General features: G+C 40.7%; 1 protein-coding gene across 3 annotated transcripts; it reads left to right on the top strand.

Moving 5' to 3' along the window:
- The first annotated feature begins 1232 nt into the window (after positions 1-1232).
- On the top strand, positions 1233-25768 carry LCA5 (lebercilin LCA5). 3 transcript variants are annotated; one of them, XM_005299609.4, is made up of 8 exons: positions 1233-1370; positions 2240-2624; positions 6047-6576; positions 8906-9043; positions 11417-11513; positions 13340-13371; positions 19915-20053; positions 21589-25768. In XM_005299609.4, exons 2-8 carry the CDS (start codon positions 2426-2428, stop codon positions 22401-22403), a joined length of 1950 nt encoding a protein of 649 aa, XP_005299666.2. In that variant the 5' UTR covers positions 1233-1370; positions 2240-2425; the 3' UTR covers positions 22404-25768. The 3 variants fall into 3 exon arrangements, with proteins under 3 accessions (XP_005299666.2, XP_008176243.2, XP_042703296.2); XM_008178021.4 differs by having other exon boundaries at positions 13223-13371; XM_042847362.2 differs by lacking the exon at positions 1233-1370 and having other exon boundaries at positions 2583-2721; positions 13223-13371.
- The last annotated feature ends 1003 nt before the right edge of the window (positions 25769-26771 follow it).

The following is a 26771-nucleotide window of genomic DNA, read 5'->3' as shown; positions in this document are numbered from 1 at the left end:
TCCGGCGCCGCTCAGCGGGCCCGAGCCCGGCGCCGCAGGACCCGAGCTGAGCCGGGCCAGAGCCGCTCGGCCAGGTCCACGTCTGGGCTGGGGCCAGACCATGCCACCCTTACTTCTGCGCTGCTGCCTTCCAAGATGGGCGGCCGGAGAGTGGCGGCTGCTGACTGAGGGCCCAGCTCTGCAGGCAGCAGCGCAGAAGTAAGGGTGGCATGGTATGGTATTGCCACCCTTACTTCTGCGCTGCTGCTGGGGGGGGGGGGGGGGCACTGCCTTCATAGCTGGGCGCCCAGCCAACAGCCGCTGTTCTCTGGCTGCCCAGCTCACTGCAATTGAAAGATTAAACTGCAGCTGTTAAACTTGTAAATGTGCTTTATCTGTTCTCTAACTTTTGTGTTGTTTTTAGATGTCCATGTGACATTTTGAGTTTTGGAGGGAGTTGCTTCACAACAATGACCTGGAGATTAGTATCAGAGGTCTGTGAGTTATATGGGGAGGGGGTACTATGTTTTTGTTTTGATTTAGTTTTTGGTATTTTAGGTCCAGCTCCTGGAAGGTTTTTAGGTGCCTAAGTGGGAGTTTAAAGTTTAAAGCACCTAAGTACGAACCTGAGCATCTGAGCCTTAGTGCTTTTGTGGTGAAGGGCCCGTGTGACATAGTGCAGGAACCTGGACATCAAATAAGGGACAGATATTCACTTAATATACGGGAAGACTGAGTGCAGGGTAGGTGTTAGGCTTTTATCTCAGAGGGGGCGGTCTGCAGGCCAGGCGGGGGCTGATCACACTGGGCAGGTCTCCACAAAAGTTGTACTGGTGGATCAGGGCTGTCAATCTGGCTTGTCTGCGGGGGGGCCCCACAGCGTCCGGGGGGGAGAGCTGCTGTAGCTATGGTGCAGCGGGGCAAGACTGGCAGGGGGCCTCCAGGACTCGGCGCGGCGGGTCGCACTCGACTCCTGGTCCCGGCACGGCCCCAGCTTCCCCACCCTGGCCATGCGCACTTTTCTTCCCCCTCCCATTAAGGCCAGAGTTCACACTTCGAGGCTCTTGCACAATAGCCAATCAGCAGCCCCGCTTGCGCAGCCTCCACAAACCCCCGGCCAATAGGAAGGGCGCCTTCCACTCGCCCCGAAGCCAATCAGGAGCAGGGACTAGCTCCGCACTGTTGATTTGGCAGGACGGGCAATCAATGGGTAGCTTCATATCCCGCTGCCCGCCCCGCCCATTCCCCGCCTCCCTCCTTGCCCCGTTGCCCTGGAACCCGCTGTAAATATCCCGAGACGGGCGGCGGCCCCTTTAAGCGCAGGCCAGGCCCGCCAACCGCCTGGGGGGGTCGGCTTGGGAGGGGATGCGGCGTGGAGCCGGCGGCACTAGGTACCGGGCGGGGGCTGGGCAGAGCCTCGTATGGACCCGGCTTCCTTGCAAGGGGCGGGGGCTGGGATTGGGGGGGTCATAGGGGTGGGGCTGGGAGTGTGGAGCGGGAGGGGGTCGGCGAATGGGGTGTGGGGGATGGGAAGGGCTGGGAGTGGGGTGGAGGGAGTGTGGGGGAGGGAGCTTGAGGGGAAGAGGGAGGGGTTGGGAGTGGGTTTTGGGAGGGTGCTTGAGGAGAGGGGGCTGGGAGTGGGGAGGAGGGGTAAGGGGGCTTGAGGGGAGGGACGGGCTTGGGGGTCAAGGCTGCTGATTTTCCATCAGCACCGTTACTAGCTGGGATAACAACCACTTCCTTGTGTTTCATGTCTGTCTGTCCTTTGCTGTGCCTAGAACTCTTCAGGCCTAGGTCGGCATTTACTGGTCATCAACTGTTTACAGAGGGTCTCCTCTTTAATTTTTGTGTCTGGCATTAGTCTTGCAGAGTGTTACTATGAAAACAAAATGCCCCAAAGCCTGTGATCCTCAACTCTGGGTCTAAATTTTAAGAATTCTGTCATCAGTTTTGTGGTCCAAATATTACCTCTTTATAACTTTTTATAGTGTGGAATGCTGAAATTCTTAAATCCACCATTTCATTGTTTTGGGTGGTGGGGAATGGTGTTTTTGTGTGCAATACCCCAAAAGGCTATTGAGCAATTCCCAGAGTGATACCTATTCCTGTTGACATAATTGATGAGGCTGATACACAGACATGTTTGGCATGAGACCGTGGGAATCCTGAATTATCTTGCCCTTTTTGGGAGGTTTTCTGTGTGAAATCTAAAAGCTGAACCACTAAAATATTCTCAGTTCTTTTTTTTTAATTGTTGTAGAAAAAATGCATTATGAATGATGGCCCCTGCTTGCTAAAATGAATGCCAAGAGCTCATGTTCTGAACATGAGGATAAAAAAGATTTGGAAAGGAGTCAACAGTTTTACCTCTAACTACTAAAAAGTTCTTGCCTGCCAAAATGAACATTCTTTGAGAAAAATCTGAAGAACAACTGTGATTTGAGAAATGGGAGAAAGAACAAGGAGCTTGGATTCTGACCATGACAGAACATCGGATGGTGATAAAAATAGCAACTCCTACTATTCAGATGAAGATAATGCATCTCATGTCTCTGACCGATCACTTACACTAAGCTCTCAGTCTACAAGCCATGGGAAAAAAGATCAGAAAACAGAGACTTTGAGTAGCCTTGTGCATTACCAAGGTAAGCAGATCACAAAACATGGCACCCTGAAAGAGTCTGCTAGTGTCAGCTGTATTTTAAACTTTGAGGGAAGAAAATATAAATTATTTTATGTTTGGTAAGTGGTCTGTAACTTTTATTTTGATAACTGAAATGAGCCTTTGTCTATAACATTCTGCTAAACTTAATTTTAGATTATTATTATTATTATTATTTTTGACAAGAAATAAAAAGACAAGTGAATTCTGCCCTGGTCCCATCCTCTAATTGCAACAGAACTTAAGATCTGCTTATTTTCCAAAGGTTGTAATTGGATTTCTTGAAGCAAACCCTTGTTATACAGTGTATATATAATACTTAAATCCAGGGAAGAATATTTATAATTTCTTAGACAAAATGTCCCAAAGATCTTTGTTGTGGATATCTGTTTTACTAGACTTTCCACTGTAGTTATATATAGTGTGTTCTTTCTCAAAAGAAATATTCATATTTCCATCCTTGGAGCTTCAAAAACAAAAGTGCTTTAATTGATTATTCTCCAAAGTTAAAATTCATTCCACTCCCATCTCCCTTACCAACACACCCCCACCTCAATCCCCTGGGTAAACTGCTTTGCTGACTGGGATTGTGGAGGTAATGGAACTTACTCCCCACTAGGGTGACCAGACAGCAGGTGTGAAAAATCGGAACAGATGGTCGGTAATAGGAGCCTATATAAGAAAAAGACCCCCAAAATCGGGACCGTCCCTATAAAATTGGGACATCTGGTCACCCTACTCCCCATCCAGCAAGAAGTGAGAAGAGACTAGCTCTGGGGCTCCTAAGGTGGACAATGACTGAACAGCCTCTATACTGAGTTTTGGCTGCTTATACTGAGCCATCGCACACAACTTCCAGTTTGAGTTATAATATATCCTGTCTTTCTAAAAGATATACTCTATCTCAACCAGAAGTTATGAGTCTCACAGTTTCTTTGACCCCTCTGGTCTGCTCAAGGAGTGTCCTCTTAAGTCTCAGGACTCGCCTTCATGTCTCTCTGGGCAGAGACCTGCATCCCTCTCCCTTCTGACTGGGGTTTTAGGCTGCAACCCCCTGCACTTCACTGTGATTATTCCCGCAGGCCTGACTGGAATCCAGCACCTGTGCTTTGCTTTCTCTCAAAGGGGCTATGGACAGTGTATGCAAGTGGTTGCAAATAATGAAACAACTCTTCCAAAGCAAAGTACTTTTATTTAAGGACAAAAGCAATGCAGAGAAAACACAAAAAATAAAAGGTCTAAACACATACTTAAGCCTGCCTCAGTCATGTACAGACCCTTGTCTCTCCAACCTTTCAGTACGGTTTGGACAAAGGTTCATGTCTGTTGATTGGATCAAAATCTCAATTTTCCCTAGCTGTGGTACTTCTTTCAAGTTGTTTACTTGTCCCAGGATTTGTAGTAATCACTCCCACACACACTGATTTTTAGTTCCTTGCTTTCGCAGATAATTTTTTATCAGAGTGATACAATAGTATCACAAAGATACAGATAACATTCTTAAATAGTCCCCAAATATAGTGCATGTGGTACAGTGTTTGTCACAATGCGCTTGATGCAGGAATCACTCGGTGAAATTCTGTGACCTTTGTTATGCAAGAGGTACGACTAGATCATAATGAGGCCTCAAATCAATGAAATGCCATGGATCATGGCCTTAACCCCTCTTTCTTTGTTGACCTATTTGGTGCTGACATGGTGCTCAATTCAGCTGAGCTAAGGAGTGTCAAGTCCCCCTGCCTGTTTGTATGTTAGCTTCACATGTAGGTCTCTGGGAAACAAAATTGCCATGGTTTTGTTGCAATGTGTTGTGGAGGAAAGAGGGTGGTTGTTCAGGTTTTGTGGCAAAAACTGATTGTATCTGTTGACATGAAGGCATACATGTCAAGTGTCTTTCAGAAATGGCAGGATCACCACACCAACCTTTCGTTCCCAGATTTATACAGATGGTCAAAAGTGCAAAACCATATGTGAGACTCTGTAGTGCTTGATATGTATTGGAAAATAAAATCTATATTGGTAGATTTATCTGAATCCATTAAATAGGTTGAAGCAGCGGGGGTAGCCCTGTGGTATAATTATTACCTAACCCTTTCATAACTGAATGTAATGTGCCAAATCCTCTCTATCTGAAAGGAAAACTGAGTATTGTATATGATCAAGCTATGGAAAACTGAGTATCAGATAGAAATATTATTGGGTGAGTGTGTGTGTGTGAAATGCTTAGGGAAAACTAAGAAAAGATTTAAAAGCTGCTGTTTTGCCATTGAATGCTGTCTGTAGAATAGAGGAGATACAGTAAGTGCCAAAAGGGAAAATAGAGGAGATAGTGCATGCTCCCTCTTAGCTAATACCTGATTTGTGTACTGTAGTGTGTTTCTGTTGTATACCAGTCTCATGATTCAGAAGCTGCAATGGCAGGTGTAGGATGGCATCCGATATGTTGCTTCTAAAGGCTATTCTGCATTAGTTCAGAAATAACTGCATATGTTCAGTTCTCTAAATGACAATTTTTCTATGGGTTATTTGCCTTATGCAGTATGATTATGGTTTGAGCTATGCAAAAAGACCAAAGCTAAGCTTTTATTTATGTGTGTGTGTGTGTGTGTTTGTATAAATATACTAATTGTATTTTTATATATTAAAATTATATATATACCTACACTAATCCCAAATCACTTTAAAATAGTATCTGTATGTTGTGTATATATGAAACACATACAAATAATATTTTAAATTAATTGGGATTAGTATCTATTAATACTAAAATGAGGATGCTCCTTGGAAAATAACATGTGACAGAACTAAAATTTATCAGGGAAGAACAAATTTTCATAGGGTTTAGAACTTTGTTTCTAACTGCAATGAACCCATTGTTGTCATCGTCTTTATAGCAAGTACAGTAGCAGGTTTCCAGAAATACTATATATGTACTTTTGAATGTATCTAATAAAATTGCAGCATGCTTGGTACAAAACTAGCTGAAGCTCTGGTGATCACCATTTTAAATGTGTACAGAGATACAGTATTTCTATTTAAAACACTTATAATGAAATCTGAAATTAATGAACAAAAATATAACTACTACAGATGATTACTTTATCATTTCATTCTGATGGTTGCAAGCGGCATAATTGGTTTCAAAGTCAGAGTAAGAAGAAAATCAAAGTATATAACAGCTTTGCAGTGTATCATAAGCATAAATCTCTATCTTGTAGCGATGAAAATGAGAATAAACATTTTTGTGTTTGATTTCTCTAAAGAAAACCACCATGACGTAGGTACTGTAAAAAAATCTCTCAGGCAAGAAGGGCTTTATTTCAAGGAAGATGCCTGCTTAAATAGAAAAAAAAATAGCAATGGGCTTTGCTGAGTTCCTTACAGTAAAATCTGCTTTTTTTTAAGCCACTAAGAAACCAGTTTCCAAATATGCACCAGCCAAAAGAGGGAGAAGGTGGGGTTTTCGCTCCCAGAGCCTCAATAGGGATTCTCCTGCAAAAGATATAGATCTTGTTACAAAAAGGGTTCTTTCTGCCAGACTGCTAAAAATCAATGAGCTTCGGAATGAAGTAACTGAACTCCACATCAAACTAGATGAGCTGCAGAAAGAAAACAGGGCACTGAAGAGGCTTCAGTACAGGCAGGAGAAAGCCTTGAATAAGTTTGAAGATACAGAAAATGAAATCTCTCAACTCCTCGCTCGACATAACAATGAGATTAGAATATTAAGGGAGCGCTTACGAAAATCTCAAGAGAGAGAACGCACAACTGAGAGAAGACTGAAAGAGTCAGAGGATGAACTGTACAGGACAAAAAATTCTTTGCAAAAACTGAAAAAGCTTTCTGAAGATAAGCACTTAGCTGAACGAGATGAACTGGCAAAGAAGCTAGCCTCAGCAGAGAACAGACTGGAGGAGAGTGAGAAAAGAATTAAGGTGAGATAACTTTCCTCACCTCCCCCACCCACATTTTTTTAATTTAACAATTTAATTTAACAAATTGAGTAGGAATGCTTCTTTCCAGTATGAGCGTCATACATTAACTTGTATTATCCATTTTACAGCAGTAGGGTGAATGGAAAATGGTTTCTATTGCAAATAAGTAATACCACGTAAATTGTTTGTACATGACTATGCACAATCATTTTACAATCTGTGCAGTACACTGTATGTATGTGTTTATTAATGTTGTTTATTTGTATGTTTTATCGTATGTGTTTTATATTATAGACTTGGCATTTTTAACCTAGATGCTAATCAATTTAGCAATAACTTCCAGAAAGGTATGCAGCTAATTTAATTTTTCATAATCTAGTTTATGCTGCTTGACTAGGTAGTGTGTATAAGAGAAGCATCCTCTGGGATTTTAGAGGTTCTACAAAATAAATTATATTTTTAAAACAAATTCTCTTGAAAACTAATACAACTCAGCATCCATGCAATGTTTGGTTATTCTGTATAGGCTGGCTGTGGAGTCAGCCTCAAAGAATTATCATAATTTTGTTCAAAGTTATCTCATGGTATAGATACTTGTATAGTAGGTATTTATTTTAGGAATTTTGTGCATAATGTTTGCATCCTAGTCAGCAAAACTATATAGCCATTGGAAAGAAAAAAAAGCCCTTTTTAAGTCAAAACTACTTTTATATTGGGCCTGTACCATTATAAGAGTAACTTAAGTGTCTAGCAATTGTGTGTGGTGTTTGTTTTTGTCTGGTATTTATACTCATATTTGACTGTGTTAAGATGGAGTTAAGGTTGAGTGCCTACATAGGAAATTTAAGGTAAAAAAAATTACAGAGATGGTATAATTATTTTAAAAAAATCCCAAGCATTATAAACCTAGGAAATTCAAGACTTAGGTTAAATTTAAGTGAAATCCAAATATGTCAAGGTATGGAAATGTAGAGTTGGGAACCCAAACAGCATTAGTTCTGCACTGTAATATTACCATACTCTAACCAGATATTTTCCAGTTCTGGGCACCACATTTCAGGAAAGATGTGGACAAATTGGAGAAAGTCCAGAGATAAAAGATCAATACAAATGATTAAACTTGACCTGTGATGGAAGATTGAAAAAACTGGGTTTGTTTAGTCTGGAGAAGAGAAAGGGGGGACATGATAACAGTTTCCAAGTACAGAAAAGGTTACAAGAAGGGAGAAAAATTCTTCTAGTTAATCTCTGAGAATAGGACAAGAAGCAATGGGCTTAAATTGCAGTAAGGGAGGTTTAGGTTGGACATTAGGAAAAACTTCCTAACTGTCAGGGTAGTTAGGCAATTCATTCCAGTGCTTAGGGAGGTTGTGTAATTTCCATCATTAGAGGTTTTTAAGAGCAGGTTAGACAAACACCCAGGGCCGGCTCCAGGGTTTTGGCCGCCCCAAGCAGCCAAAAAAAAGCCATGATCTGCAGCGGCAATTCGGCGGGAGGTCCTTCGCTCCAAGCAGGAGTGAGGGACCGTCCGCCGAATGACCGCCGAATAGCTGGACATGCCGCCCCCCTCCGGAGCGACAGCCCCAAGCACCTGCTTGCCAGGCTAGTGCCTGGAGCCGGCCCTGCAAACACCTGTCGGGGTGGTCTACATAATACTTAATTCTGCCTTGAGTGCAGGGGACTGGACAAGATGACCTCTCGAGGTCCCTACCAGTCCGACGATTCTATGGTTTACAATTAAGGCATTTTAGCACTTGTGATCCCATGTGAGATAAAAGTGATTTTTTTTTCTTAAAAAGCACTCTGGATATTTTTCTACTTCTTCACAGTGTCGTCATATGCTGTTCATGTTAAACAGCTATCACAAGGACAGGTCCCCCAAAATTAACCCTTCACTAAAAATGGTTAAAGGAAAGTTGAGAAATCATTGTGAGGATGTCTTCTCCTCCTCCCCCTGCTTATTCTTATCCAGGTTTTCATGGGGATGTTCTTTTATTTCTAATATGCCAGTTTGAGAGCCCTCTGTTGAGTCACATGGCCTCTGTGTCCAATAGCATACAGAATCCGGGAGGTATTGTGAATGCCCAGTGCCTCCTCAGAGTTATCTCCCTGTATGTAGGTGAGGTTGGGCACCAACCAAACCTGGTGTGGCTGGCCCCCCTGGTTAACATCTGGATTTGATCAAGTTGCTGTGGACACAAAGTCAAATGGCCTATGTACCACACTAGAGGCGGAATCAGGTTTGACCCTCAAATAGTATTTTTATATATTTTGTTTATTTTAAAAAATTGCTGCTTTTTTAAACATTCTATTATCATATGAACTGCAGGATTTGGAGAAAAACCTTGAGCTGAATAACAGCAGTTTCCAGCGACAATTGCAATCTGCGAAAAAAAAGGTACATGAGGCCCAAGAAGAAAATAAATCTCTCCAAGAAGAGCTTCAACAACTAAATCAAAAGCTAAAGGTAAAAATCATGTACTGTAATATTAATATCCAGCCATTTTAAGGCATTTTTAGCTGTGGGAGTACTTTATTATTGAAATATTTCAAGTTTATTTTAATCATTCCTTGCAAAATTAACTTCATTTTTCTCCATATGGGTTCACTCTCTTTTTAAATTTAATCTCCTAAACTCTGATTCTCAAATACCTGTATGAAAGGGAATGTGTTAATGTCAGTCATCCTTATTTATTATTTGCATTAGGTAGGAAAAGGATAGGTCAAGTACACAATCAGAAATCCCTGCTAAACTGTAAGCTGTACAGAAAACTAAGGACTGGGTTTTTAAAATTATACCTGCAAATAAGTACATGCAATTAATATGCCTAAATTGCATATGCAATTACTGTAGCTGTGCACATAGACTGAGTAATTGCACATGCACACTGGCAATTGGCATGCATTGTTACTTTATCTGCACAAGCAATTACTTGCTCATTTTAGGCGTACAAGTTCTAAAATTAGGCTATGAGAATCATTGTTTTAAAAATCATAATGCATGGTATTATTTAGTACTACTTTAGTCAGTACTTCCTGAAAGAGAAGCTGTCAGTTCAGATTTGGACCAAAATGTAGATTGTGTAAAAAGGTTTCACGAAACCGACGGTTGATAGAAATGTTTCCATGACTTTTAGTTCCACTGGAAGAAGTTGTTATTAAACCGCTGAACACCATGGGAGGATATAAAAGTGAAACTGATTTAAGTAATGTTAACTGCCCAATCTGAGAGAAATTCAAAGTAACTGGCATGTGAAGTGAAAAGTAAATAGGATTTTTAAAACTTTCATTTTCAGTAATCTAAAGTGCTACCAGTAAAGTTAAATAAACTTGCTAGTTTCAAATAAATAGGTCTTAAGTTGACAGTGTTTCTTTAAAGGAGACTAGGATACCTTGAAAAATACATTCATGATCAGAAGAATCCCACCACTGTTTAACTAAATTCAGTATTCCTGGTTAGGCAACATTTATTTCTATGTTCTTTTTAGTAAGAGCCATGTGAGAAGAATATATCCCTGTATTGTATATGGCTCAAGGCAAAAAAAATGGCATTTTTTTCACAACTGCATCAATTTTAATCTCTGCATTGCTCCAAAGATATTCTTTATGGCTCCAATTCAGCAAGATATTTAAGCACTGAAGTCAAAGGGACTACTCATATACTTACTTACATAAGCATGTACTAACTGTTTTGTTGAAACAGAGCCTATATCCCCAAGGCTGACCATCACACAAATTATGGTACAGTAACTCCTCACTTAAAGTCATCCCGATTAACGTTGTTACATTGCTGATCAATTAGAGAACATGCTCGTTTAAAGTTGTGCAATGCTCCCTTATAACGTTGTTTGGCAGCTGCCTGCTTTGTCCACTGCTTGCAGAAAGAGCAGCCCGTTGGAGCTACCTGGTGGGGGCTTGGAACCAGGGTGGAACAACAGCCTCCCATCAGCTCCCCGCTGCTCCTCTAAGTTCCCTGTGCTGCAGCCACCTAGCAGGCTATCAATTGCCGCAGTTCAGGTGTCCCTCCCCCCACTGCCATGTGCTGCTCCTGCCCTCTGCCTTGGAGCTACTCTCGGGATAGATAGATAGATAGATAGATAGATAGATAGATAGATAGAAAAAATAGTCTTTTGTCTGGTGAAAAAAAATTTCCCTGGAACCTAACCCCGCCATTTACATTAATTCTTATGGGGAAATTGGATTCGCTTAACATCGTTTCGCTTAAAATAGCATTTTTCAGGAACATAACTACAAAGTTAAGCGAGGAGTTACTGTACTTGCATTTTCCATGTTCTCTTTCTGAACAATACACCCAGGGCCAATTCTGACAATGCTGCCAAAGCTGTAATATAGCGGATCCTGCTCGTCAGAGTTACTGCCCGGTCCACTAGCAGGTAGTAATGCTAATGTTATTTTTTTATTTTATTTTATTTTTTTTACTTAGTACAATACAGAAAATTAACATGGTAGGCACATGCATCTATAATTTAGATTTCTAAAATTTTAAGCACCTTTGTATGAAAATTTTGATCTTCAGTTTTATCTTAGCTAAGTTCAAAGATACAATACTAAATGTGAGAGAGTATTTTGGCAATCAGCTGATTTTTGAGAGGGGAGGAAACCATGTACTAGAAATGTGATTTAAAGAATTGAACATTCTCTTTAAACATTGTGCTGAATAATCAAGGACCTTATTCAATGAAGACTGAACAAAATATATATAATTTTCCTTTAAACTACATAGTTGCTTAGCCTTGCCACAATTTATTTCAATGGCTGTTAATAAAGTTACATCAACTTATATTTAATTTAACTCTGTCTCTACCTCATTCATTATCAGGAAAAAGAGAGAGAACTTGATGCAAAAAATATATATGCTAACCGTATGTTGAAGCCATCACCTAAAAAAGACACAGATGTTACACAAAGGAAAAAAGGTAATTTTAAAAAAAGGATATAAACAGAAAAGCTACTACCAAATAGACTATTATTTTTTCAGTGTTCAAGCCATTAAATGTTTGTTTCATTTTGACCCTTCCAGGTCCTGTCCCAGGCTGTGGAGTTCTTCGCTCTCTGTAAAACACAGCAGTCAAAACAACCAATGACATGCATTTTAATATTTATTTGACTGTCCCCCTAATAATAGTACCATACCCCAACCATACCACCATACCCCAACAAAACAACTAGGGCTGTCTGCTCTCATTCAGCAGTTTACATTTATCCCAAATGTTCATGGAGGGGAGGGGGAAAGGGCTTTGTTTAGAAATAGTTTGCTATTAAATCACAACTAGTAATCAAGCAGGTAGCTTGATTATAACTAGACCCACTGGGGAAATATGCACCATTGTCATTCCACATGACTGTCTGGATTTAGGGGTTTCTCTGGATTTTTGTTAATTCCAGTTTGTAGAGCAGAATTTAAGTATGCATTGAAAAAAGTAGTATAGTCCATCTGACTGAAGATAATTTTTCAAATGCAAATCAGTGTACTGATATCTTCCTGAATCTGTGGGCAGACTGAAAACTTGTTTTACGTGTGTATATAGGGCCAGATCCACTCATACTGAATCAGTAAGATTACTCACCAGGAGTAAGGCAAGCAGTCTTTTCTGTGGCATTTTAAGCAGGCTTTGATGTCAATACTTTAAACTATTTCATGGCTGATCCCTTTAATGGAAATATCCTGCTGTTCTGCATCATCCAGTGTACTTGGGTTAATTTGAAAGGTCATTCCACGGAGACAAGGTTGCAAGTCTCAAAAATGCTAGCAGTAGACTATCCTATAATATTAAAGTTGGTCTTTTTGTTTCTCTAGAAGGATCACTTGTGAAGGAGGGGAAATAGACAAAATTTAGACCATTGGCAGATTGTGGGGGGGAAAGTATCCAAGGGGGATATTTTTAGACAATTTAGTAGATTTAAATAACGCACTATGTGGATATATATATTAAAAATATCTTCAGACTTTTTCAAACACTTCCCCAGAATCTCGGGAAAGCTCCTTAGAATTTGGCAATATTTCCCACAGGTTCCCATTGGCCCTAATTATGAAGTTCACCTCTTCCCTGATATAACACGACCCGATATAACATGAATTCGGATATAATGCGGTAAAGCAGTGCTCGGGGGCGGGGGAGCAGGGCTGCGCACTCCAGCGGATCAAAGCAAGTTCAATATAACGTGGTGTCACCTATAACGCAGTAAGATTTTTTTTTTTGGCTCCCGAGGACAGCGTTATATAGGGGTAGCAGTGTACTTTGACTTTAAGATACTTTCAGAAACATGTAACACTTTGTTTTGTGTGGATTTATTTTTTGTCCTTTCAAGTAATTGTTTTTGCTCCAAAATTTCATCAGAATGGATATAGAATTTTCTTTTTCTTTTTTTCTTAAATAGAGATCAGCCACAATTTAAAAAAAAAAAAAAAAAAAAAAAAAAACTGCTGATTCTCAGTAGATCAGGATACTTTTATGTATTCTTCTAAGTTATAGGAATACTATTAACTCCTAGGTATAAATTCATGAGAAGCAAAGATGACAATTTTTTTTTTTTTTTTAATTTTGGGATTCTTTTTATTTGGGAATATTTTGAATTACACACAAAAAAATGTGACTTGCTTTGTTTTCGTATATATTTATTACAGCCACTAGCCAGAATACTAAAAAAGGAATCCAGACTACAAAAGGAGTACAGACTAGTGGGTACTTCTCACCAATAGAATTTCCTCCACCACCAGAGTTTGTTTCTGTTTATGTAACAGATCAGAAAGAAGAGGAGACACTTCTTAGAATGGTGAGTTATTTTATAGTTCCAAATAATCCACCTACGATGCTAAATTTCCTAAGGACTAATTTATATTTTAGGAAAGACATCCTCATATCTTAGGAAAATGATTAGGCTCTCAGATAGACCAAATTACGGTTTTACATGACCCTGTTTAAATTTCACATTCCTCTGAATCCTGTTGACTATCATTAACTTGCTCTGCTTCTTTTATTACCTTTTATCATTTCACTGTAATCCCTACTGATTTGACATTTTGGTTTCTTTCTCTTTCTCTATTTCTAGTCTAGATATTTGAGCAGTCTCTTGTTCTCAGTATTTTTGCTGAGCCTTAATTATGGTTTACTTTTAACTTATTCATAGATTCTAGGACTGGAAGGGACCTCAAGAGGTCATCGAGTCCAGTCCCCTGCACTCCTGGCAGGACCAAATACTGTCTAGACCATCCCTGATAGACATTTATCTAACCTACTCTTAAATATCTCCAGAGATGGAGATTCCACAACCTCCCTAGGCAGTTTATTCCAGTGTTTAACCACCCTGACAGTTAGGAACTTTTTCCTAATATCCAACCTAAACCTCCCTTGCTGCAGTTTAAGCCCATTGCTTCTTGTTCTATCCTTAGAGGCTGAGGTGAACAAGTTTTCTCCCTCCTCCTTATGACACCCTTTTAGATACCTGAAAACTGCTATCATGTCCCCTCTCAGTCTTCTCTTTTCCAAACTAAACAAACCCAGTTCTTTCAGCCTGCCTTCATAGGTCATGTTCTCAAGACCTTTAATCATTCTTGTTGCTCTTCTCTGGACCCTCTCCAATTACTTCACATCTTTCTTGAAATGTGGTGCCCAGAACTGGACACAATACTCCAGTTGAGGCCTAACCAGTGCAGAGTAGAGCGGAAGAATGACTTCTCATGTCTTGCTCACAACACACCTGTTAATACATCCCAGAATCATGTTTGCTTTTTTTGCAACAGCATCACACTGTTGACTCATATTTAGCTTGTGGTCAACTATAACCTCTAGATCCCTTTCTGCCGTACTCCTTCCTAGACAGTCTCTTCCCATTCTGTATGTGTGAAACTGATTGTTCCTTCCTAAGTGGAGCACTTTGTATTTGTCTTTGTTAAACTTCATCCTGTTTACCTCAGACCATTTGTCCAGATCATTTTGAATTATGACCCTGTCCTCCAAAGCAGTTGCAATCCCTCCCAGTTTGGTATCATCCGCAAACTTAGTAAGCGTACTTTCTATGCGAATATCTAAGTCGTTAATGAAGATATTGAACAGAGCCAGTCCCAAAACAGACCCCTGCGGAACCCCACTTGTTATGCCTTTCCAGCAGGATTGGGAACCATTAATAACAACTCTCTGAGTATGGTTATCCAGCCAGTTATGCACCCACCTTATAGTAGCCCCATCTAAATTGTATTTGCCTAGTTTATCGATAAGAATATCATGCGAGACCGTATCAAATGCCTTACTAAAGTCTAGGTATACCACATCCACAGCTTCTCCCTTATCCACAAGGCTCGTTATCCTATCAAAGAAAGCTATCCGATTGGTTTGACACGATTTGTTCTTTACAAATCCATGCTGGCTATTCCCTATCACCTTACCATCTTCCAAGTGTTTGCAGATGATTTCCTTAATTACTTGCTCCATTATCTTCCCTGGCACAGAAGTTAAACTAACTGGTCTGTAGTTTCCTGGGTTGTTTTTATTTCCCTTTTTATAGATGGGCACTATATTTGCCCTTTTCCAGTCTTCTGGAATCTCTCCCGTCTCCCATGATTTTCCAAAGATAATAGCTAGAGGCTCAGATACCTCCTCTATTAGCTCCTTGAGTATTCTAGGATGCATTTCATCAGGCCCTGGTGACTTGCAGGCATCTAACTTTTCTAAGTGATTTTTAACTTGTTCTTTTTTTATTTTATCTGCTAAACCTACCCCCTTCCTATTAGCATTCACTAGGTTAGGTATTCCTTCAGACTTCTCGGTGAAGACCGAAACAAAGAAGTCATTAAGCATCTCTGCCATTTCCAAGTTTCCTGTTACTGTTTCTCCCTCTTCCCTGAGCAATGGGCCCACTCTGTCTTTGGTCTTCCTCTTGCTTCTAATGTATTGATAAAAAGTCTTCTTGTTTCCCTTTATTCCCGTAGCTAATTTGAGCTCATTTTGTGCCTTTGCCTTTCTAATCTTGCCCCTGCATTCCTGTGTTGTTTGCCTATATTCATCCTTTGTAATCTGTCCTAGTTTCCTTTTTATTTTTTAGATCATGCAGGATCTCGTGGTTAAGCCAAGGTGGTCTTTTGCCACATTTTCTATCTTTCCTAACCAGCGGAATAGCTTGCTTTTGGGCCCTTAATAGTGTCCCTTTGAAAAACTGCCAACTCTCCTCAGTCATTTTTCCCCTCAGTCTTGATTCCCATGGGACCTTACCTATCAGCTCTCTGAGCTTACCAAAATCTGCCTTCCTGAAATCCATTGTCTCTATTTTGCTGTTCTCCCTTCTACCCTTCCTTAGAATTTCAAACTCTGATTTCATGATCACTTTCACCCAAGCTGCCTTCTGCTTTCAAATTCTCAATGAGTTCCTCCCTATTTGTTAAAATCAAGTCTAGAACAGCTTCCCCCCAGTAGCTTTTTCAACCTTCTGAAATAAAAAGTTGTCTGCAATGCAGTCCAAGAATTTGTTGGATAGTCTGTGCCCCGCTATTTTATTTTCCCAACCTATATTTAGATAGTTGTAGTCCCCCATCACTACCAAATCTTGGGCTTTGGATGATTTTGTTAGTTGTTTAAAAAAAAAGCCTCATCCACCTCTTCCACCTGGTTAGGTGGCCTGTAGTAGACTCCTAGCATGACATCACCCTTGTTTTTTACCCCTTTTAGCCTAACCCAGAGACTCTCAACACTTCCGTCTTCTATGTCCATCTCCACCTCAGTCCAAGTGTGTACATTTTTAATATATAAGGCAACACCTCCTCCTTTTTTCCTCTGTCTATCCTTCCTGAGCAAGCTGGGCCCATCCACACCAACATTCCAATCACGTGTATTATCCCACCAAGTTTCAGTGATGCCAACGATGTCATGGTTGTATTAGCACTTCCAGTTCTTCCTGCTTATTACCCATACTTCTCGCATTTGTATATAGGCATCTAAGATACTGGTTCGATCTTGCCTCCCAGTTTTGTCCTGACCCTCCTTTCTCTCTGCCATTATAGCCCACACTTCCTCTTGTTTCCGACCCATCTCCCAGGTCTCCATGTTCCCCACTTACCTGTGGGCTTTGCCCACCTGTCCCCATCGAACCTAGTTTAAAGACCTCCTCACTAGGTTAGCCAGTCTGTGTCCAAATAGGGTCTTTCCCCTCCTCGAAAGGTGAAAGCCATCTCTGCCTAGCAGTCCTTCCTCGAATAGCATCCCATGGTCAAGGAAGCCAAAGCCCTCCTGGCGACACCATCTTCGCAGCCCGGCATTCACCTCCACGATGCATCTGTCTCTGCCCGGGCCCCTACCTTTGACAGGAAGAATCGAAGAGAATACCACCTGCGCTCCAAACTCCTTCACCCGTACTCCCAGAGCCCTGTAGTCACTCTTGATCCGCTCAGTGTCACACCTCGCAGTATCATTTGTGCCCACATGGATGAGTAGCATGGGGTAGTAGTCAGAGGGCTGGCTAATCCTCGACAATGCCTCTAACATTTCGGATATGGGCCCCTGGCAGGCAGCATACCTCCCGAGATAAAATGTCAAGGCGACAGATGGGCGCCTCCGTCCCCCTCAGCAGAGAGTCTCCGACCACCACTACCCTACGTTTCCTATTCGCAGTGGTGGCAGCAGACCTCCCAGCCTTAGGGGTACGAAGCTTCTCCTTTACTGTAGGGGGCGATTCCTTCTCTCCTGTATCAAGAAGAGCATAATGGTTACCTATTACCATGGCGGGAGGGTTTGGAGCAGGGGTGGAGCACTGCCTGCTGCCAGAAGTAACCAGCTGCCAGTGTCCACCCTGAGCCATCTCCTCCTCCACTAGTGGTGTATCAGCAGTCCTGTGTACTGGGACAGCTACCTCAGCTGTCTCCACATGGACACTGTCCAGGAATTGCTTGTGGATTCGGATGCTCCTCAACCTAGCCACCTCCTCCTGTAGCTCTCCCACCTGCTGCCTCAGAGATTCCACCAGCACGCACCTTTCACATTGGATGGTCCCCCCAGCCTGAATATCAGTAAGTGGAAATTGCAAGTTACAGTCTCTGCAAAACCACACCAGGATCTGGGTAGAAGCATCCATGCTCAAGCGCTCTGTCTGGCTACAGGCGCAGGTGGAGGAGACAGAAGCAGTGCTGGCACAGGTATTGCGGGTCTTCCTAACCATCGTAAGCCTCCCTCTGTCAAACTCCCTCTCAAACTCCCCTGTCTGCAGCCCTCTGTCCGCTGAAAGGGTTGTTTAAGCAAGAAGTTTTGAATATAGTTGGTTTATAGGTTTTAAGGGGAATAAAGGGAAAACAGATAGAACCGGCAAGGGACCCTCACCCTCTTCCCAAACTCACTTGAGAAACTCCCTGTTAGCAGCCCCTGTTCGCAAAAGCTCCCTGGTCACTTGTGCGCTGCTTTATAAAGCCCTGGCCTGGCCTGTATGAATGCCCCGCCCACTGATGAAGGCTGAGCCAATTACCAGAGGCTTCTAGCTTTCAGACCTTCCTTTGAAGCTCACAGCTTCCAACTGCCAGCCACAGCACACGGTCCTTCAAACAAACAAACAGACGGACAAACACAAGCTCAGCACACAGCAAGTAACCCCCAAACACAAACAAACACACACTACAGACAGTCACTTACCCCAAGGGTGCTGTATTGCTCCTCCTTCACCTGGACAACTCCCTTGCGAAACTCCCTGTTAGCAGCCCCTGGTCGCAAAAACTTCCAGCCTTCTTCCACAATCATGGATTTTAGTGCTTCGACCCATTGCACTAGTGTCCAAATCCTGCTCCCCTATGTAAAGCGTGAAATATTTCTGTTACCTTTATCCCAATGTTTTTTTTTTGCTGTTAACATCTTCATTATAAAATAGTATCTCACTGATTTTTAATACTTTTGAGCCATAAGACCAAAATTCAAGTGAAGTGTAAGGTGAGATTAGTTCACCTCCTTAGATCTACTTGCACTCACTGTACAAATGTTTAAAGGGTATGAGAATTGTAACTTATGCACAGAGGAGCTGCAAGAAGGTGTACGTTAAGTAAGGTAGAGACTACCAAGTCTGCTGTAAATTCAATAGCTGTAGAATCATGGAATACATTGGACTTTTCTTAAAAGTGAAATATCCACAAGGATCTCCTGTTTGTTTCCCTCCCTACATTGGTAATATTTTCTTTCTAATTGTGGGAAACTAAGCTTTTAAAAAAGTGTAACTTTTAGCTTAGGAAGCATTGAGATTCATGGTCATTCTGATCTCTGCCCAAAGGAAATTCCATATTTGGAAAGCCTTGTTTCCTCATTCACAGGTTTTTATCCTTATGGTTGACCATTCTGTTAGTTCAGAAGAAAGTAATGATTTAGGAAGTCATGATGTCAGAAAGAGAAGTGGTTCCCTAAAGTTGCTTGGATCAATTTCAAGGAGGAGTTTTGATTACCAGGACTGAAATCTTGAATATGTCTCTCTGTACAACTGGGAATCAGTTCAGCAGGTAGAGCATTAGGGTGGTGCTCTTGGGAGGCCTGTGTTGCTGTTTTCTATAACAGCTGAAGCTTTTTCAGGATTTGCAGTTTGATTCCTAGGTCTTCAGTTCTAAAATCTTCTTCTCCGTTATCTAAAATCTTTGGTGCATGAGTCCTTTAAAATGTAGTAGATTTGGGTGATCTGCCTTGGCCAGGGGTTGGCAACCTTCGGCACGCGGCCCATCAGGATAATCCGCTGGCAGGCCGCGATACGTTTTGTTTACGTTGACCGTCTGTAGGCACTGCCCCCGCAGCTCCCAGTGTCCGGGGTTCGCCGTTCCCGGACAATGGACCAGGACTTCATTGTGCTAGGCACTATACAAACACAGAACAAATACATTTTAGTATGAAGCATTACAGGATGCAGTTTCTATTAAAGATGCCATACAAAATCAAGTATCAGAGGGGTAGCCGTGTTAGTCTGAATCTGTAAAAAGCAACAGAAGGTCCTGTGGCACCTTTAAGACTAACAGAAGTACTGGGAGCATAAGCTTTCGTGGGTAAGAACCTCACTTCTTCAGATGCAAGAAGTGCTTGCATCTGAAGAAGTGAGGTTCTTACCCACGAAAGCTTATGCTCCCAGTACTTCTGTTAGTCTTAAAGGTGCCACAAGACCCTCTGATACAAAATCAAGTTGATGATTTGCAAGTACCTAAGACCGTGTTAGGTCTGATAAATGTTTTAGGGCCATTTCCCCAGCTGAGGTAAACTGGAGTGGCTTCATTGAAGTCCTTAACATCATTCTGATTCAGAAGACTTTGTGTTTAACAATAAACAAAAAAAGCTGTTGCAAAAATTTTCTATCACACTTTCTTTTATCAATTTACATCAGGAACAGGAAACTCAGAAAAAAGAATGGAAAGAACAAGCAGAGCATCTAAGTCAAGAACGGAACAGGGAGAGAGAGGAGAAAATGAAACATGACCAAGAACTGCAGGCTTTAGAGGAGAGAGCCCAGAAACTATGTGACGGTAAGAAAACTGTGGCTACTGCCAAGCTGGAAAATCTAGACAAAACAAAATACCAATCAAATGAGGCCTATAACACTTCTCTTGAAAACAACAAATTGATTCTGGAAAAGGAAAACCACTAAAAAGAATAAATGATTTAACATGAACAAGGTCAAAACAGAAAATATTAAGGGATACAAAGTAACCTCCTTCCTGTGCCTTGCTGTTACTGCCCCAAGACAAGGCTTCAAAGCCAAATACCAACTGTGGAGAACCACAGCTGAAAAAAATATCCATGAAAAAAGTCAATGGACAGTTTGCACCGACTGAGAATCTGCCCTCTGGTGTCTTGGGGTAAAATAGTCCTAATATTAGCACTCTCGTCCACCTTACTGTAAAAATTAGATTTTTTTTCCCTAGCATTCCTCACTGAAATTCAGCTGCCTACTTCTCCTTCATAGTGGAGATGCTATGCCATATATAGATGAAAAATATGAACTGTTGCAGTTTGTTTTCATAAGCTTGGTATAAAGTACACTACAAGTACAAATTGTTGTCAGTGCTGTCACCACCTAGGTCCATATCCCAGCTCTTCAGAGAGGATTCCTGATTGGGGGGGATCCATTCTGTACACATGTATCAGGTTGTTCTTGTTCAAATCTGAACCTACCTTATAACTTTATATTCAGACAGGAAAATTATTTTTTGAATGGGTAAATATTCAGAAAATCGCCTTTTTGTGTGTGCATGCAACTTTGTGTGTACAATCACTTGGCCACAAACTCTTGAATCCATTGTATATGCAGTTCATATGTGGAAGGACCTGATTTTCACCTCCTTACACCTCATGTAGCCATTTATACCTGTGAAAAGTGGTGTGTGCTGTTTTTGCAAATAATCATTTATGTTCACTTGATGGTGCACAGAAGGCTTGTGCAGAGGTGTTTTCAACACACACTATTGAATTGGTCCTGCTTTGAGCAGGGGGTTGGACTAGATGACCTCTTGAGGTCCCTTCCAACCCTGATATTCTATGATTCTATGATTCTATTGCCTGCAGACACACAAGTGAGGAAGAGGTAATATTTTAAATTGCTCCCTACTGTAGGAAAACTTAAAAACAAACCATTGAAAATTATTACTCATTTTGTATTTTGTTATCCAGTTGGCTTTGCAGTAGCACTTCATAAAACAAGTGTATTCCAAAGTTGTCTTGAAGTCAGTGATGTTGACAGAGAAATATAAAACACACTGTCAATCAGAGTTATTAAAATCAGTGATTCATCTCTGTTCAAACACAGGGCAAGGATAAAATCAGTAGAATATGAAACTACTAAAAGAGATGAATAATGCAACTACACTACAAAATTGGTTGTTTTAAGTTAGGATAGCAGATTTAGCCTGTGTCTAATTGTAACTATGTTTATGAAAAATGACTTCTTTAAAAAATAAACCAGTGCTGGTTGCAAGAATTTCTGTTTTTGTATATGACTTAAAAAAAAAATTCCTTTAAATATTAGAAAATGTCAAATAACTTTTAAAAAAATTCCATGCAGAGTGGAAAAAAGAAGAATTTGACAGAAGGAAAAAAGAAAATAACTTTTTATTGGCTAAAGAAGAAGAGGCAAGAATTGAGTCAGAAATATATAAAATTGAAAATGAGACACACAACACTGAAAAACTAGAAGACCGACAAAAAAAAGAGTTGCTGCTGGCTAAAATGTATAAAATTGACAGAGAAACTCAAAACACTATTAGTATGAAACTTGCTTCGCAAGCACACCTCACAGATACAGCATCAAAATCTGACTCCCTAGAGAAAAATGAGAAAACCTACCAGTTCTTAGAGACCACAGAAAAATTGTTTAATGGATTTCCAGTATATGACAGCCATGATGTTACTACAAAAGCAGAAGGACAGAAGCGGCAAAATGTTAGAACCACAGATTCAAGTAATGATTTGACATTTGGTAGTTACGTACCTTCCTTTGGGAAAGGATCCGGGAGGCCAAGTTGGCTTAATCAAAAAAGTATTGTCTTAGAAGAAAATACTAAAGAAAATACAGATTTCAATACTAAGAAAGAGAAAAAGTCTAATTTAATGGAGCAACTTTTTGGAACTAGTGCCAACACCATCGCTCCACCTAAAAGCAGTGACTCAAGTCCTTTGGAAGCTGACTATGATTCCGGCAGTGCTCTTCCTCTGGGCAAAAGCAATAAAGATAAAGTTAAAGTTAAAGATGATGATTTTTTTTCCAGTGAAGGAAGAAATTTTAACCCAAATAGGCACCGTTTACAGCACACAACAAGCAGGCCAGCAGTTAAGGCTGTTGATTCTTTCGAAGATGAAATTGAAGAAGTAATCCTGTGATGACCACCTTTCATATAACTTGTGTGTGAAAATGCTATCCAAATATTTTAATACAGTATTTATTATATACAGATTTGTAAAGTTTCTGATATTAAAAAGCCCTATGAAGGGATGATTTCAATAGATAAATATATGTATTGAGGAAATATACACTGCACATTCAGATAGATCGGTCTGGCCTACTCTAACCAGTCTGGCTCCTTGTGCAGTTATATTTTTTTAATGTATCTTTCCTAATACAGTCCATGAAGATAAAGAGTTGCAGCCAATAATCTTGAGGGAATTTCCTGAACAGATTCCCATATAATGCAACTGAGTTTGGATATATGCTCACTTCTTTATTCAGGAGATGATACTATTTCTACTCTACTCATTTTCCAGTCTACTCTTTGTATGTGCATTTGCCACTATCAAATCTGTGCAACTGCCAGGGCAAATTGGTGGTATTCCAAAAGGCTACCACTAATACTCTTCCGTGGATTTGGATGGGAGGGAAAGTAGTTGGGGAACACTTATACCTGCTTTTCTAGAGCCAAACATGACCTGCGTCATTTTTCTCACTAGCCTCTGCTTGTGGCAGTGGAAAAGGTCCCATGATACTTTCCACACCCCTGTCTCCTCCAGGCTGTGCAATGTCATTATTCCACTGGACTGTTCAAACACTTCAAAGCAGATTCAATGCAGTTAATGCAGATCCTAGATATAGCTGCTGGGTTTTGGTTGTTTTTTTGCTTTTCCCAATTGGATTAAAGATAATAGAGATAATGAGGGGAGGAAGGATAATTCAGCCTACAGTTTGGAAGGCCATGAGTTCTGGCCCCATCAACCTTTTTGTTATAAGCTATCTTTGCATGGCACCAGGGCCGGCTCCAGGGGTTTTGTCGCCCCAAGCAGCGCGCAAAAAAAAAAAAAAAAGCCACAATCACGATCTGCGGCGACAATTCGGCGGGAGGTCCTTCGCTCCGAGCGGGAGTGAGGGACTGTCCGCCGAATTGCCACCCAATAGTTGGACCTGCTGCCCCTCTCCAAAGTGGCCGCCCCAAGCACCTGCTTGGCAAGCTGGTGCCTGGAGCCGGCCCTGCATGGCACATTTAAATACTGTTCTGGGAAAACCTATGCCATAGTCACACCTCTCTTAATTGAAGTGGGTTTGGATTCTCCACTGAAAATAAAACATATGAACTGCTGAGAATTTAAATGATGAGTTAGGAGGAAGTTAATCAGTATATTTTAAAATAATTTCCAGAAATATTGCAAAATCTGACTATCTCCAAATCATACAAACATTTTTTTAAAAATTGAGGTGAGAATAGTGCGCATTGTTAAATATAACCTACCCAAATATTTGTGTGAGACGGCAGAAAGTTATTGAAACTGATAGCATGGATTTATAGAATTTGAGGTTGAGTGATTGCAGTATCTGAGAAGGTGCTCTGACATATTGGGACAAATGTGCTATAAATGAGATCCAGAATGCCTTAAATATAGAAGATTCTTATAATTTGGAGTTGTTGCTTGTTCTCCCTTCACAGACACATGTTGCCTACTGCCTATTAAAGAACTGATGCTGGAGAAACCCATAGAAGTTCTCAGTTAGTTAGCCCATTTCCTCTCCCTCTCTCCTTCCTAATTAAATAATTCCAGTTGGGTTTACAATGTGATTTAGCCCTGTGTTGTATGTACTAGTACAGTATATACTTGTTTGATCTTCTAGGCCAGTTGATCTAGTTTCCATGTAAAAAAAAAATTATAATTGGACGGAAATAATTTCTTGAAAATTATAAATGTTCAGAACTGCTAATGAGTCATCTTGTGAGTTTGTATACTTGGCTTTGTGTTTTTTCTTAAGTTTTTTTCAACTCTAGTAATGGACTCTGTAGTTTGATGCATAAAGCATAGTACTGTACTGTTCACAGGGAGCTTTATTATTTAATGTAAAATGCATAGAAATATAAGCACAGGAGTTGGCTAATGGTGCAATGTGCTGTTATGTGAGAGAGCCTGCATTCGGGAGCAACCACTGGACTCCCACATCAGCCAGCTGACTTAGGAAAATGGTGTGGAATATGGTGTTTTATCTGAAGGCAGCTAGTAATGTGTTACCCTTGATGTGGAGTACCTCCCTTTGGCTATTGACATCTGCTGTCAGTGATACATTCAGAGTGCCTCCTTGTGATGTTAGGGGAAGGCACATGTAATTTCATCTTTATGAAAAGGAACATGTAGTAAGCAGGGAACGACAGGCCGTCACTTAGAATAAAGGAATAGGTGAAAAGAGAATGTAAAAGGCACTTGTGCTATAGTGAGTCACAGAAGACCCTACATAGAAAACAATTATCTCAGGATCAGCAGCTTTTTTCACATCTTAACAGAATTTCTTGTCATGCAAGAAGTTGTTTGGTCCCAGATATATCAGGCTAGAATAGATCTCTAATTGTGTCAGACTTGTGCTCACCATAGCTGAGGAGAGAGGGAGACAAAGGTGGCTTTAAGCCACCTTTATGCTTCCCTCATCCTCTTGGCAGCCAGGGACTAGTCTGGCTGCAGAGCTACTCTAAATTTAGCTAGTTTTGTAAGAGCCCCAAGGGACTGCTGCGCTGCCCCGGGATCACAGGAGCACAGTGTGCTCTGGTCATCCTGTCTCCCTCAATCATGCTCCTGGTACGCGCCCTTCCCAAGGGGAGCCAGGAGGGTGTATCGGAGAGTCAGCTATGCTGTCTCAGCACCAGGCTAGCATTCTTCATGCCAGTGGAACTCTGACCTGCCCATTCAGAATAACTTTTTCAATACTGCAGCAACACAAAGGACTGTAACCTGGGCCAGAATCTGACCTGTTATCCCCAGCTGTGCATACATAGGGCTGTTGATTTATAATCTTCATTTCCTGCTGCCATACATAATTTTGGAGAGAACGTTTCTTCATGAATGTCTCCAACCAAACACTTACAAAAGGTCCATGATGGATGATGAGCACATCTGCCAGCTTCTTGTGGCATGCTCAGAGGGCTGATGGAGAGGGCCATGCTCAGATGCCTGGACCCTCATACCATGAAAAAGCAGATTTTAACATTTTTAGTGCAAGAATAAATAATTAGTATGTGTTCGTCTAACACAAAGCAAAGAGGATTTTATAATTGAGATGTTAAATTAATATGCCATAGAGATAATCATTTTTAATGTTTATAAAGAGATGCTGTAGTACTGTTCTTGTATGTATTAATTCCAGTTATATTTATTATGTAATGTCAGTTACTTTTGTAACTTCTGATTCATCTTCTGTATAAAAATTCCAATCATAACAATGCTGATTTTTAACAAAATGGTTTTTATTAAAGAATTTGATTAAAGTTTTTGTATGAAGATCACCTTTAGCAAACCAGTTTTTTTGACTTGTGATTTTCATGAATCCTTACGCTGATTTTTCTTTGTAGCAAAATTACCAGTCATGTTTGTTTATTGCATAATGTGTGTGTTTTTCAAATCTAAAGCACACACTTTACCGAATTAAACACAAAGCTAAGTAACATATACCTGAAAATAAACCAAAGGTCAAACCTTACATTGAAATCCAGGGAAAGATTCCCATTATTTCAGTGAGCTTGGGATCAGGACCTATATGAACAATTCTCTGTGCAGGGTAGCTTTTCTGAAAACAAAATCTGGTATTGAATTATGAAATAACTATTTTTTTATTTCCTATTCAGAAAGTAAATTACTCACAGAGCTAGACCATGCTTGATTTCCTTCTCACTAACCAACTACCTTAGAGCCTAAATCTGCTCCATTGACTTTAATGGTGCAGGATTAGGTCTTTAGTTTGCGCATCCATTTACACAGCTGCTCAGAATGTCAGGAAAATTCTAACTGGCTGATAGAGGTAGTCAGTTTCTGTCCTTAATAACATTCCATTGTGGTGTGTGCATTGGAATCTTGTCAGGTCTTATGAGAGTTGGTTCTTCTCAGTAGTTGGATGGGAGTTGCAAGAAATGATCTTGGAGAGTGAATAGGAGTACCTCTTACCTCTAGGTGAGTACTGAAAATATCTGCATGCTGTTAGAAGGCACTGTGCTGCAGATGTTGTCTTACAACTAAGACCTAAAACAATGATGTAACTGCTGTGAGCATTAAAGAGCATATGGAACTTTTTGCTAATCCTTGGCCAATTCTAAGTCTGTAATTATATGCTGCTGAACTGAATTTGCCTGCCATTTCAGTTGGATATCCGTGGTTCCTTTTCACGTTGGAGATCACTTCTTAAGATTGTGAACCTTTCATAGACATTCCCCTCTCTATTCTGAGACAAAACTGGTGCTTAATTACACGAAAAAGTATTTTACATCTGTTTTAAGAAGATGAAAATACTGTATC

This window comes from Chrysemys picta, chromosome 3 (assembly GCF_011386835.1).
Source record: "Chrysemys picta bellii isolate R12L10 chromosome 3, ASM1138683v2, whole genome shotgun sequence".
NCBI lineage: Eukaryota > Metazoa > Chordata > Testudines > Emydidae > Chrysemys > Chrysemys picta.
The sequence above is the reverse complement of the archived record's forward strand: the minus strand, read 5'-3'. Positions and strand labels throughout refer to the sequence as shown.